This window comes from Cydia pomonella, chromosome 2 (genome assembly GCF_033807575.1).
Source record: "Cydia pomonella isolate Wapato2018A chromosome 2, ilCydPomo1, whole genome shotgun sequence".
In the NCBI taxonomy this organism is placed as follows: Eukaryota; Metazoa; Arthropoda; class Insecta; order Lepidoptera; family Tortricidae; genus Cydia; species Cydia pomonella.
In genome coordinates, this window is record NC_084704.1 from 5,530,223 (window position 1) to 5,543,371 (window position 13,149).

The window sequence follows — 13,149 nt, forward strand, 5'->3', positions numbered from 1 at the left end:
CACAAATGCCAAGAAAAACATGAAACTGTTTTGTAAAATTATTGCCTCGAAGAATATTTTTTCAATGAAAGTATTATTAACTGTATGTCATATTATATGCGATATACGAAAGAAAAAGTGGCCAAGACTTCCAGTGCCCAAAGTACTTTAAAACTTTAACGTTGGCCGATGAGAAATTACAGGGCTGCTCTTAAAACACCGGTTACTTGTTACTTTTCCGTTTCCGCTAAACCTTCGCCTTGATTCTGGAGTATAATTTTGTTCCCGCTTCTGATGCCGAGTCATTATTCATATCTCAGTTAAATATCGTAGGATTATTTTAGATAACGTTTTCGGTTGAATTTTGTATAAAGTGAACTGAATTCGACCACTTACAAATAACAATTTGTGGTATGTTAAACTATGTATTAAATATCCTATTATAAGTTAGATTTTAGAGTAAGGTACTAAAGTTGAAAATAAGTGCCTCATTTCGCCGTTATAAACGTTTGTCGAACTTAATATAAGCTTGAAATGTACAATTTTTTTTAACAAAAAACATACACACTGAATTGATACTCTTCTCCTTTTGAAATCTTGAAGTCGGTTAATAATAGAAGAACATCTCAATTTCCAGCAAGACCTGCCTACATTTGTTGAATTTATACCAAGACATTTTTAATAGTGGTGGTACTTAGATGAAATTTCAAGCAAGTTAGTGCGATCCGTTGTTGGCTGTTGATTAATTCCTTCACATTTCCAGGAACAGAAACTAAACTGTAAAGTTTCCACGAGCCGCTATCAAGCCATCGTGAAATCTCCATCATCCACGCCCGCAATAATGAAGCGGCCCGCGACTAAACCCCAGAAACGTGTAATTAAATTGTTACACTTTTACTTGCCGGCGTTTTTAAACGTTGCACGAGTTCTTCGCCATTTGCATATTATCATAATCATTGATCACGCGCAGCCGTTTTAATCATCCAGTTTCATCACTGGCTAATCATGTGTAACACGGAACAATTAGATGGTACAAGGAATGTCTGTAAAAACGTGGCCAATTACCCGGCTCCGGCATGGGTGTTCCATTTAATGTGATTCCATTTGAAGATAGAAGGGGAGTGGTGATCTATGATTTAAACTGACTTTCAGAGATTTGGGTCATGGGTGCTTGGTTAAGCGACTGAATTGTATGTCAATTTGCAATGTCTTTAATTATTTTTAACGTAAAAGGAGGCAATAGACTGATATGACTTCTTATGGATTGAGTAAAATAAAATGCAAAATCTGTAAGCAAAAAAACACAGATATTGTTACAAAATGTCACACTTAAGTCCAGAACATTGTCAAGTTATAGTGTGACTTTTTCCTTTGTTTCCACATTTTTCTCACCGTGTACTATCCGGAAATCAACTTTTAAGTCGATTCAACGTAGCGATAAATGTCAAACATGCAGTAAATAACGATTTCAAGCGGAGACCGGATGGAATTTGGTTGCAATGGGCATCGGAAATTGTATAAATTCTCTTGTGGGTTCGTTCTTGGCAAGCGTCTTTGTATCACTCGAGACGTGGTGGAATAATTTTTCATAAGTATGAAACAGTATAAGTTTGGCAAACGAAGTGACATTGACCGTGATAGACAAGTGTTTAACTTTTTACAGACTTCAAAGATAAGGTATGCTAAACATGGTGAGCAATATTGATATAATCTTTTTCAAAATGTAAAAGATGACATGACTGACCGGAGCTAAAACAACTGGCCCTTAGAATTTACCACAAAAGCTATTTTTAGGGTTCCGTACCCAAAGGGTAAAACGGGACCCTATTACTAAGACTCCGCTGTCCGTCCATCTATCTGTCCGTCTGTCACCAGGCTGTATCTCGTGAACCGTGATAGTGTAAGACAGTTGAAATTTTCACAGATATTGTATTTCAGTTGCCGCTTTAACAACAAATGCTAAAGAACAGAATAAAATAAAAATTTAAGGGGGCTCCCATACAACAGACATGATTTTTTTTTTGCCGTTTTTATAGATAATGGTAGGCAAACGCTGAATAGGCAAACCTTCGTGTGCGAGTCCGATTCGCACTTGGACATTTTTTTATCTGTGACATGTTCATTTACTTACTGTTTATATTAGTTTGTACGAGGACACCATAGTCCATAATATTATTCGCATGCAATTTCGCGGCAATTTTCAGAATTATAATTCAATGACCAGAATAAAACAACCCGATAACTCAGTATTAGCCGAAAATAGTGGGTAACGTTCCGGGATGGAATTTCAGAAAATTGTCCCGCATGGCTTAGACATTATTATGGAGATTCGCAACTATGCAAACTTAAAAGGTAATTTATGGGTTTTAATTTCATATGACAATGGATGGAAGCATACGTAGGTATAAAATATGTCGTTTAGGTATCTAAGAAAGGAAATTGCGTGTATATATACACATATATGATCCAAAATCGCATCCGCTCATCAGTTAACAAGCTCAGGGGATTGCTCATTAGTCAGCTTATTAGCATTAGCCGGCGAGTCGGCGAGACACGTCCCGCTCGCGGCTGGTCCTCATCCGTGCAATATTACCACTAAATTACACACATTTATATGACACGCACCATAAAATCCTTTACTTATGCTGCTAAATTGGGCCTCACTTCAGCCTTAATTCACACGTCGCAGTTGATTATGCGGCGGTAGGCTTTGAGTCGGTTTAGGTCACCTAGTCTAATTCAGTGGCTGGATGGTCGCCAAGCATTTGTTCTTTTGTCGTGCGTCCGTCACAGTCGTTTTGTATTGTCATGCGTGTTGCCGTTCGGTTCCCAAGTGTTGATGTCGCGGTCGTTGAACTGTCGATAAATTTCATCGTCACTGTGACGCATTCGGGGTGGCTGCTTCGGTGGTGAACTCACATGTGCAATTTTTTTTAAGTTGGACTAGCTTGGAGAAATCATAGCTCGCTCAGGATTAAGAGAAAAGCTGTGAGTTAGATCTTAGATCCTACTTCGATATTAATATTACACAACGGATGTAAGATTTGTGTGGGAACATTTTTATTGTTCGCCTTCGAGATCATTGTGTGCTAATAGTTGTGGGAGATCGAATTTCACTTTTGTGCGTGCTTGGTGAACGAAGAAATTGACGAACCTATTCACCGTCAGGTAATCGAAAAGTTTCTTTGCTTTGTGCATTGCTAAATATTAATGACGAGCGACCGTTTCTAAGGTAAATATCGTTCAGTTTTATTACCTATTGTACTAACGCTGAATTGTTTCTTGCCTCGCGAGTAAAGTAGGTTAGTTATGAATGGAAACGCGGCTGTCGCACGCTTATTAAATTATGTACGCACCGTGGTCGTAAAATGATTTACAGTTCATTCCGAATTTTGTCATATTGTTGTTAAATATAATAACTGCTTTTTTACTGAGCCGGATAATTTTAAGTAATTCTTGTGAACCTTTGCTATCGACTTTCGATTAGGTTTCACTTGAGTTTGCCTAACAAGGACGTTTTATTTACGCGAGCGACGGGGAAACTTTCTCCGAATAGCCTTTTATGCCATCTAGAATGGAAACATAGACTGTAGAAACAAGTGTACAAACGCCAATTAACTACATATAGCAGTTTTAATAATCTCGTTTTAGGTTGTAAACATGCACTTTTAACACTGTATTAGTACCTACAGAACCAATGTGATCAATACTGTATTTGGTAGTTATGTGACTGCGGCGATGTATTCGATACATGTTTGATTAGAAAAGTGTTCAAACAAATGTCATACCGCGAACTTGTTGTTTATACAGTGTCCAAAGAGACGCAAAAACTATCGGAACATACTGATTCACTGTTGATTTTTAACTACTCTTAACCTACTCGAAAAAATGCCAGGTCACCGTAAGCAGCAATTATATTTTTGGAACTGTTTTTCTAACAGTCTACATATTCTGTGTCCTATTGCTGGGCAGAGGTCCCCCTTTTCTTCTACTACTCGTCCCGATTTGGTGCATCTATATGAAACTGTTTATTAATAATTCTTTTTTATCTATTCGTACACTTCGTTTATCTGTTTCGTACACTATTGCCTGCTGTTGAATTATCTTTTGGGTTGTTTATTTCTTTTCTGTTTTCCAGGTACAAAAACAGATGGCGCGCGAGTACGAACAGCTAAAGGCGACGGTGGCCACGCTGCAGATGTTCCAGCACGAGGGGGAGAAGGCGATCACGCCTATGACTGGCAGTAAGTCCACATTTATTTTAAATTATAGCGAAAAATTGCTGTAACAGTTAAAGAAAGATTTAGACCAAACGAATGAACAAATTTATTCTCAGATAGACATTAAAACAGATATGCGCGGGTTACTCTGACAGCAACACTCTGAACTGACCATCGGTTACGTGAGCCTTTGTGTCTTAGTTATAACATTTAGGAAATTGTCCCTTAACAGTGTGGACGACAGTTTCGTCATTCAATCGTTGTTTCTATTTTTTTTCTTACGCCGTTTTTACTTTAGTAAATATGAACAAGAAACAAGATTGCTTCACTTAAATAACGCTCGTGCTCTATCCTTTTTTTGGTCGAATGAACCCACCTATGAGTGTACAAATATGGGTTCATTGTACCTTCACAACATTTCAAAAATAACATCAGTTTTATCTTATCTTGTAAAAGGGAACCTTTTTCGGATGCACTTCGACCCACTGGAATCTTTTGTGTATCTGGTTCGCCGCGGACAAAAACTACCAGAGAGAAGTCACGTTTTAAGTGCTCCCATATAACTGAGATAACTGTACTGTAACCACAATTATGGAAGTTAGATGTTGCATTCACTGCATCTCTCCGCTGTTTGGTCGCCGCTTCTCGGTGTTATGTTTCTATCCACACAAATGAAGCATGCAATTACGTGTCGTCGGTGTCGTGTCACTTGTATCGCGATGCGCTTCAAACACGCATTTGTTTTCAATAAAATTGTAAACCAATGCTCAGGATACTCGTAAACATCGACAGTCTTCCATATCTAACTTAATGGGTTGTTGGTTGCTAAATGGTTGCCATAAACATCATTTTATCTTGGTCTTCAAGTTTGAGTTGGCACTGACAACCTTAGTACGTACGGGCGGTGACGCCCGATTGCTCTTAAAGGGGAGAGTGTGACAATCCTTGGATTTAAAGTCGAAGGCACCCAGCAGTCCCCAGTGCTTGTAAACCATCAAAAATACAACGAAAATCCGAATGATGTCATGTGTCGTTGGAAATATGTACTGAATTCAGAATTGATATGTGATTGTGAAAATTATTTGCTTTTGTAACAGTATATTCCGCTATGGATCTCAAGTGTGGTCACGTTTTTGAATTTGACGCTTGTCTTTTTCGCACTCATGAAATCTTCATACACGTGATCGCATCCCTTCAACACAATCCAACTTATTTGTTATCAGGCGTCCAGATAAAGATAGTTTATTTTTCAAGTAGGAATATTACAAAGCGCTTATGAACGTCAAATAAAGCTACGCCGGCTCTACCCCTTACACCTCTGAGCCCAGAAAATTTAAATCCTTCCTTAATTGTAGAAGAGGATCTCAATATGAGTCCTTCTCCGTGAAATAAAACTAGTAACACTAGTGGCTCTGTGAGCTGTAGACCTCGCGAGCAAAACTTAAAACTGAATAAATGTATGGCTCCGCCATTATGAAAACAATTCCAACTCTGAATCAACAAAAAATACTATTTAATCATCGAACCTGCTTACAATATTTCACTAGAGTCGGTTTAGAATTGTGACCTGTAGAGAACATCAGGATATACGAAAGCAATCTGTTCTGCCTATGCTGAAACGGAGACCTTCGCTAACGCTCGGTCAATTAAAGCTTCAAATGTTACATTAAATCCTAAAAACAATATGGAATTAAAATCACTTTAAAATCCAACAGAGTAACGATTGAGCGCAGAACAAACGCAAACTTATCTGTCTGCATTTGGTCAGTTTTGTAATCCATTTGCGAAATTTGATTTAATCTCGTAACACAATCCGTATTGTAAACCACATATTGGTGGTAACCAAACATACGATTCACCACAAGAAAAAAACGCCTAAAACTTTGATCTTAATTAAAATAACATTATAAAATGAGATTAGGAAACAACCCTGTGTCGTATGCCGTGTCCGACGTGTGATTAGAAAATTAAGGGCCTGCCGTGAAAATCGAAAATTCGTTATCTGCTCACTCCGTAGCTTAAATATGCAAGAGTGATAGAGAACGAAATTTCGATTATTTGGTTTTCGTCATAAATGTGGGGTGGTTTGCAAGGAAACAAAGATAAACCTGCCTGCAATTCAGAATAGTTGCGTTGATATTGTACCCATGTCATGTGTCATGAGGATGTCTTGGAGCTATTTTAGTTGTCATTAGCTTACAAATGTTTCATTTAGTATGAAAACTGAATGTTCAAAGCATGAACACAATAAAAGAAGCAATTTTTCAGCCAGTACCGGACGTGACGCGCAAAAGTCATTCCACTTATGCAAATGTAGTTCCACTCATTACGAATATTTGCCAACTTAACAATCATGTATTATAATAAACGTGCATGTATTTGTCCCCGGATCCCTTTGTTTGACATAATTATTGAAAGTCATAATGTAATGATAGTCATATTATCATTAGTCATAACTCTGAAACCGTTAACTTTTCAGGAATTTCCTTAGATTATCTTATAGATAGGTTAGGTTAGGTTAGGTTTGTTTTATGGCAATCCTGAAAAGTTACGCGTTTCTGAGAAAAACCAAATTATGACTAACGAAAATGCGGACAAACAATACATTATGACTTAAAACTTTATGGGAAACAATAGAGACCCATTTGTCCCAAATAGTTTCGAACTGGAGCACGCGGTTTTGCTGCTTTAATATTCCATATTTCCTCCCTTGCTACGTTCGCCCTACTTTATAAGGAAATACATCATGGAGTTTACGTAGGTGGCTTGATTATAGGCTTCGCACCTCTACTATTAATTAAAAACTTTACTGTTCTAAGTAAGTTTTCATTGCTAATATACATGCGCATCAGGATACATAGTAAAATGAATAATTCTTAGATAATTAAGTCTATAACTTTCGCCGCTCCACCAGTTAGTAGTTTATTATTCTTATAGATGTAAACAAAATCCCGGATGTGTAAGAAACTAAAAACATTCTCAATCAAAAGTCAAAATCCACAAACAAAAATACAAATCTAAATCGGTTCTTCCGTTTGTATTAGAAGATACGCGGACGCTTATGTTAAATTTATTAAACCACTTCTTGCGTCCGGTGTTAACAATCAATTATAAGATTTATTTTCTTCCAAATTAATTATTAGTAAAGAAAGAAAAAGAAACAAGTATATTTAAAATTATATCATGAAACCAGACTGATTGGCTAAAATGAATTTGACGAGTGTCGACACCTCATACGTTTTTATCCACCAACCCTTTAGGTTTCCTGCTAAAGGTAGTATAATTGTCGAGGAACGGAAAGAAACGTATTGTCTAAAACAGTTCTTGTTTAAGCGGATATTTTCGAGCATGTTAGAGAAAAATCAATTAACGTTTACCGTTTCAATGCTCGACATAATAACGCCCAATAGATGAATGACATAAAAATTAAATGTACATGACGGGACAGTGGCAAGCACTCGGACGCCGACCTTACCATACATACTTATACACACGAATCTCCCTCCGTCCACTGTTTAAAAACATGACGCAGCACCTCAGCAGTCACAAACGCAACTCACTAATATATCCAAGTAATCCCATGAAATGCCTGCCATCCGCATGACTGAAAACCCAATGAAAATGAATTTCCGGCTTTTGCCATTCACCGCCCGCTCGGCTGGCTGCGGTTCTTATGGAAATTGAATCAACCATAGCTAATTATCCATGCACGATTCCGACAGGCTAATAGTTCCGTTTGCATTCAGTGCATAAGGACTTGTAATGTTATGGTAATAGTGTCTTATTTATGCATTGGAGTTATAAACGGCTGTATAAGTTCTAGCACAGGTTAAGAATGCAGCCAAGTAACAGATGCTAGCAATAAAATTGGATATTTTTTGTACTTATATCCGAAAATCTACGCAATTTTTTCTGCAGGATCCTGTTTTAGTACGAGTAGTATACGTGCTAATATAGTAACGTTCACACGAGCATTCTGTTTGCGGGATACTGCACGCATACTACAGAAAACTGTACCCGCAAAAATTGGACGTCATTGGGAAAGAGATCTAATATATTTTTTATTATTATTATTATTTAATATGTAGTTCATCTACTTACCGCTACTTAACTCTGAGTATGGTCTGATTTATGGTTATTTAAAAATATTACAGTTGAGTTCACAAACAAGGTGAAAAAATGTATACATATTTATGCACTTGACAGTACCCGTGTTTATTTTCGTTTGTGGCTCATATTTTTTACCTGTGCAAACGAGAATTGAGTGAGAATCGAGAAAATACTTTCGAGTGCTTACGCGAACCTGTGACCAGTGGTGTGTCGCCAAAAATCCATTGCCAAGATTTACCCTTGCCTTCAAGAACTGTCTAAGTTTTCTTTGAAATATAAAAACAAAGTTACAAAAAGATCAGTTACTCAGCGGTCAATAAGGTGATACCATAGATTCATTCTTTTGTATGTATAATGATTACCTAAAAAGACTAGGTATATTGAAACGTAGTTCTATAAACGGCTAATGTGCTCACCTTACTACAACGACAAAATTTGAAGCTGTTTTACGTACCTCGGTTACCTAGGCAAGTCTCATTCGTTATCTGCTCATAATTAAGTTCGTCCCACGCCTAACTTAGAGCAAGATTACGACATTAGTTATGCAGTGTCCGAAACTGCGCCGTTTGAGGTGTTTAGCGCACGTTGGCATCACGATCACTAGTCGGTAAATTAAATCAAATCGTTCGTGATAGGAATGGGAATAAGTTGCCTAGGCTAAAGTCTTGTCACATAGCAAAAACATAATACACTGCACTTACCGTAGCACAAAATAAATATGGTAAATAATTACCTGTAATTACTCCTATCGACTAAAGGATAATGTTTTTTTTATGACTGATGATCATTAATTGACTGGACAAGAAGGTGGATTACCTTGCCAGTGCAAAGGAAGCTAATGAATGTTTTTGTTCACAATCACACAGTACCAGGCTGCCGGGCTTGGCTGTCAACGCTGTTCATCGCCATCAGAGCGGCCAAGGTCTGCACAAATATCTGAACAAAGCGTCTATATAAACTCGTCAAAGAGTACGGTCAGAAATATTTGAGCACTTTGGTTGTACACTAGTTAAGGCTAAGTCGGCTTATTTAAATTACACTAACGTGCCAACGTAACGTATTCCCTGGACGTGCTCCTTAATCATGGGCAAAGCAAGCTATCAGCTTGCCCTGACGAACTGTATAACACACACTTTTTACTTCATATGATTAGTATCGCAACCAGCTTGCAAACATCGGAATTCAATTCTTTATGGTTTTAAATTTTATACAATTGGTCAATGATGAAAATATTCGGTTGCTATCTGTTATTCGGTCAGTTTTGCACATATTCTATATTCGGCCTCATCCTAAAGAACCATGAAGGTAGCCGAATACTCGGTATTAGGCGAAATTTCTCGTCTTGAATCTTTCTTTCAAGTTTCTTTCTTTCGTTTTCTTTCAATACACCAAAAACATATCGTCAGGATAAGTCTCATCTGTAATGCGAAGGCACTGTCTTAACGGCGACGGAAACTTATCGACACGATATCGTGCAACGTGACATGATGTATTTAAAACTAAATGCTGATCGTGCTTCGATCGCGCTCGTGAGCTGACTGAAATGCATATGGATTGTGTGCGACCACCGTAGTTGACATGTGCATCATGGGCTGTTTGAAGTAATACCTTAGTGCTTAGAATAATAACGCAATAATAATAATAGCTAGGCAGCTAGTAGACACACAAGTGCGAAAATTCGTAGTACCATCGCCGACACAGTCAAACTTAAACTATTGCACTGACAACTGAAATATCTAAAAAAACATGTGCAATTTTAAATTGCATTGATGAGACTTACCTTCAATCTAGAACTACTACCAAAGTATTTCAGCTCCACACATCTAGTATCAAAACTACAACATCAAACAATAACAAACTAGTAACTGTCAAAATTCTCTTATAAAATCCATGGTAGCTTTCGTGAATCAAATCGAACTTAATTGTTTGTATTTCTCTATGTAAGTGAATTGTAATGTTCTTTTGGAGAAATAAATTTTTAACCCTAAACCACAACCATGAATGCATACACAAAATTCTCAAAAAGCGGAACAATCAACTAAATAAACACGCGACAAAATAAAATAATTATAATTTATTGTAAAATCCTCGAATGGTCGTGGTGACTTTTGAGTTACCAAGAAGATTCTAATTTCTAACATGACAACATTGTAAAATGATGTCCTTTTTATCATTTCGTTTCAAAAGAAACTTTAAACCAAGATTACATAAGGTTCACATTTTCTTTCAAAATACTGACAAGTGTCCTTTTTCCACTAAAGCTCTGAAATCCGATTGAAGCTATCGAACGGAACGAGTATAGACAAAACCAATTAAGTCTTCGCCTTTAAAGATCGTACGCACGTCATTCAGTTGGGCCATTCTATCGTTTAAACAACACGGCATTGTTCTTTAGGACTTGACAAAAAACAATTCCATCATTCCGAACCCGACCCGAACTGAACCAAACTGACCGGTACCAAAGACTGGGGGATCGTATGAAAATATGGTAGATAAAAGGAGGAGTAGACAAACATTTAGACAGAAACACATTGTACCCATTGTCCCTATTAGGAGGCTTGGATACCTCCTTATGTATTCAAAAACTAGCCAATCAGTGTCTTGTGTTCAGTGACACACAGAAGAATGATGGCGCCGAGAAGGCAAGGCAATCTAGTGGATGAGGAGAAAGAGCTTGGAGAAGTGACGATGGTGGCCATGACTGTGTCTAATCTACCTACATACTGGTTTGCTCTGTGAGGCGCATGGTACACTGCATCCGATTCGACGTATGAGCGGGATGTCAATATAATACGCGTTGTTTCGCTCAAACATAGGAGCGACGTGCGAATCGAATGCAGTGTGCCATGCTGCCATGTTGCGCCTGAGTGAGGATTGCTAAGATTTTTAATGGCCATGCTTATGAAATGAAATACTGTAAGGTGATTTTCCTTGACCTTTCAATAACCCTTTATATACATACAGCTACCTCTCCCGACATATATGTAACTTCCTATCATATTATGTTCATTGTTCATCATCGCCTTTTCTCATCAACAAAAACACGATAGCGTCGAAGATTGGCCCAGGCCCTAGGTTGAAATGTTAATCGACTTTGACCTTCGATTGGGCGCGCGTAATGGGCGCATTATGTCAACTGCGGTAACAATGGACGGACAGGAAGGGAAAGGTTTGTCGTCTGCCTATTTAAGGTGAGCAGGGCTGCACATGCCAGTATAAAACAAGACATATTTCGAGAAAATACTACGAAAATAAACGATTTGTAGGAGAGATTTCAGCGATCATGGTTTGAAGTATCAAATTCCGGTCGGGCTATATAGTTTTAAAATTGTATAACTTATATTTTTACAAACTTTTGTCTCGTTAGCAGTCTGCTTTATAAATATTCCACTAAGATTGATGGATTTTAAACCTAGATAACTACAATAAAGTGTTAGATGATGTATTGATTTACAAGCAAGTCTAAAATCTGCTTTAAGAGGGAAGAATAGCTTTGCGATCCTAACGAAAAAACGGTACTTCTTCTATGAAATTCCATTTCGGGCGAAAACGGTTTCCACTAACTAAATCTTAACACATCACTTTGATTTTGATGTAGATCGCTTCAGCATAATGTATTCTAGGTTTAAAAAAATCGCTATAAAAAAATCGTGGTATACTCCCCTCTTAAACTTCTGTTCACGTTATAATAATTATTTTTGCCACTAATTACTTATACGTATCGGTACTATGTATTATGTATTAAATGCCTCGGTCATATAGAATGCGATGAAAATATAGCTACTAATTCAATGACAATTCTTTAGTTCAATGTGTTTTCCATTAGTAACCAGCGATCATTATTCGATTGGGATTTGAATACGTACAAATCACAACCCTGCCCTGCCTGTTCTACGGAACACAAAGAAACAAAAGCAATATCGTACAAAAGGGCTTTGTGAAGAATCCTTGAATTTCGGGAACTTGTCGATAGTTTGTTGACCCGCGCTGTTATCTTACCCGTATACCTTTTTACTCGGTTTTTTGTAGCTGACAACGGACCTTGGTATTCTTTAGTATCATTTCGGAACACGAACTGGGTTGAGGGAATTCTGAGAACGTTTTATGATTGGTTGGCCTTTCATTTTCCGTAAGCAGTCTACTAGAAGTCAGTTGGGTTCATGTTCAGATAATAAGCTTAGAGCTTCTTTTTCCGATACTTCGTTCACCGTGAAGCTTTTTGGTAACATTTGGAAGTGATATTTAACTTTAAAGCGTTTGCTTTATATGTTTGTAGTCACAATAACTTTAAAAAAGTTCATGGACGCAATTAATTATTTTTAATAAGTAGACGTTACATCTATTGCGATGCAAGGTCAATACCGCGTCGGTACTGTCGCGGTAAAAAACTTAATGTTTCTTCTATAGTATATTTATTAATTTGTAGCTTTTTGCAGCAACAACTATAAAAAGTTATATAATTTGTTCAATTACTGCCTTAGAAGCAGGTAGTACATAACAGAAGCTATAATATCAAATCCACGTATGATTTAAACCTAATTGTAAAGTTCCAAACACTATCTGAATTCTATCATTTCATTACAAGAACTGTGTTGTATGTTCCTATTCAAATTATACTTCAAAGTCGGTCGAAAAGCAGCTTTATATAGATTTTAATAAAACTATTCGACAGGGGTTAAAATGGCCGGTAGTCTCATTTCGTAACAAATACGGGCCACGAAATACTGGACAGAAATCTCCGGCCGCGGTAGATTAGAGGATACGTTTTTTCTCAAAAATTTGACAAATGTAGTTCATATTTTTTGACCGGTAATATCCATTTTGGGTAGACGACAGGTTA

The 13,149-nt window shown here is 37.3% G+C and overlaps 1 protein-coding gene across 1 annotated transcript in view; it reads left to right on the forward strand.

Moving 5' to 3' along the window:
- The window catches only part of LOC133532016 (katanin p60 ATPase-containing subunit A-like 1), a 48,314-nt gene that overhangs the window by 12,093 nt on the left and 23,072 nt on the right, over positions 1-13,149 (forward strand). The window contains exon 2 of the mRNA XM_061870505.1: positions 4,118-4,223. Coding sequence (XP_061726489.1) covers positions 4,118-4,223 — 106 coding nt within the window. The remainder of the gene's footprint in view (positions 1-4,117; positions 4,224-13,149) is intronic.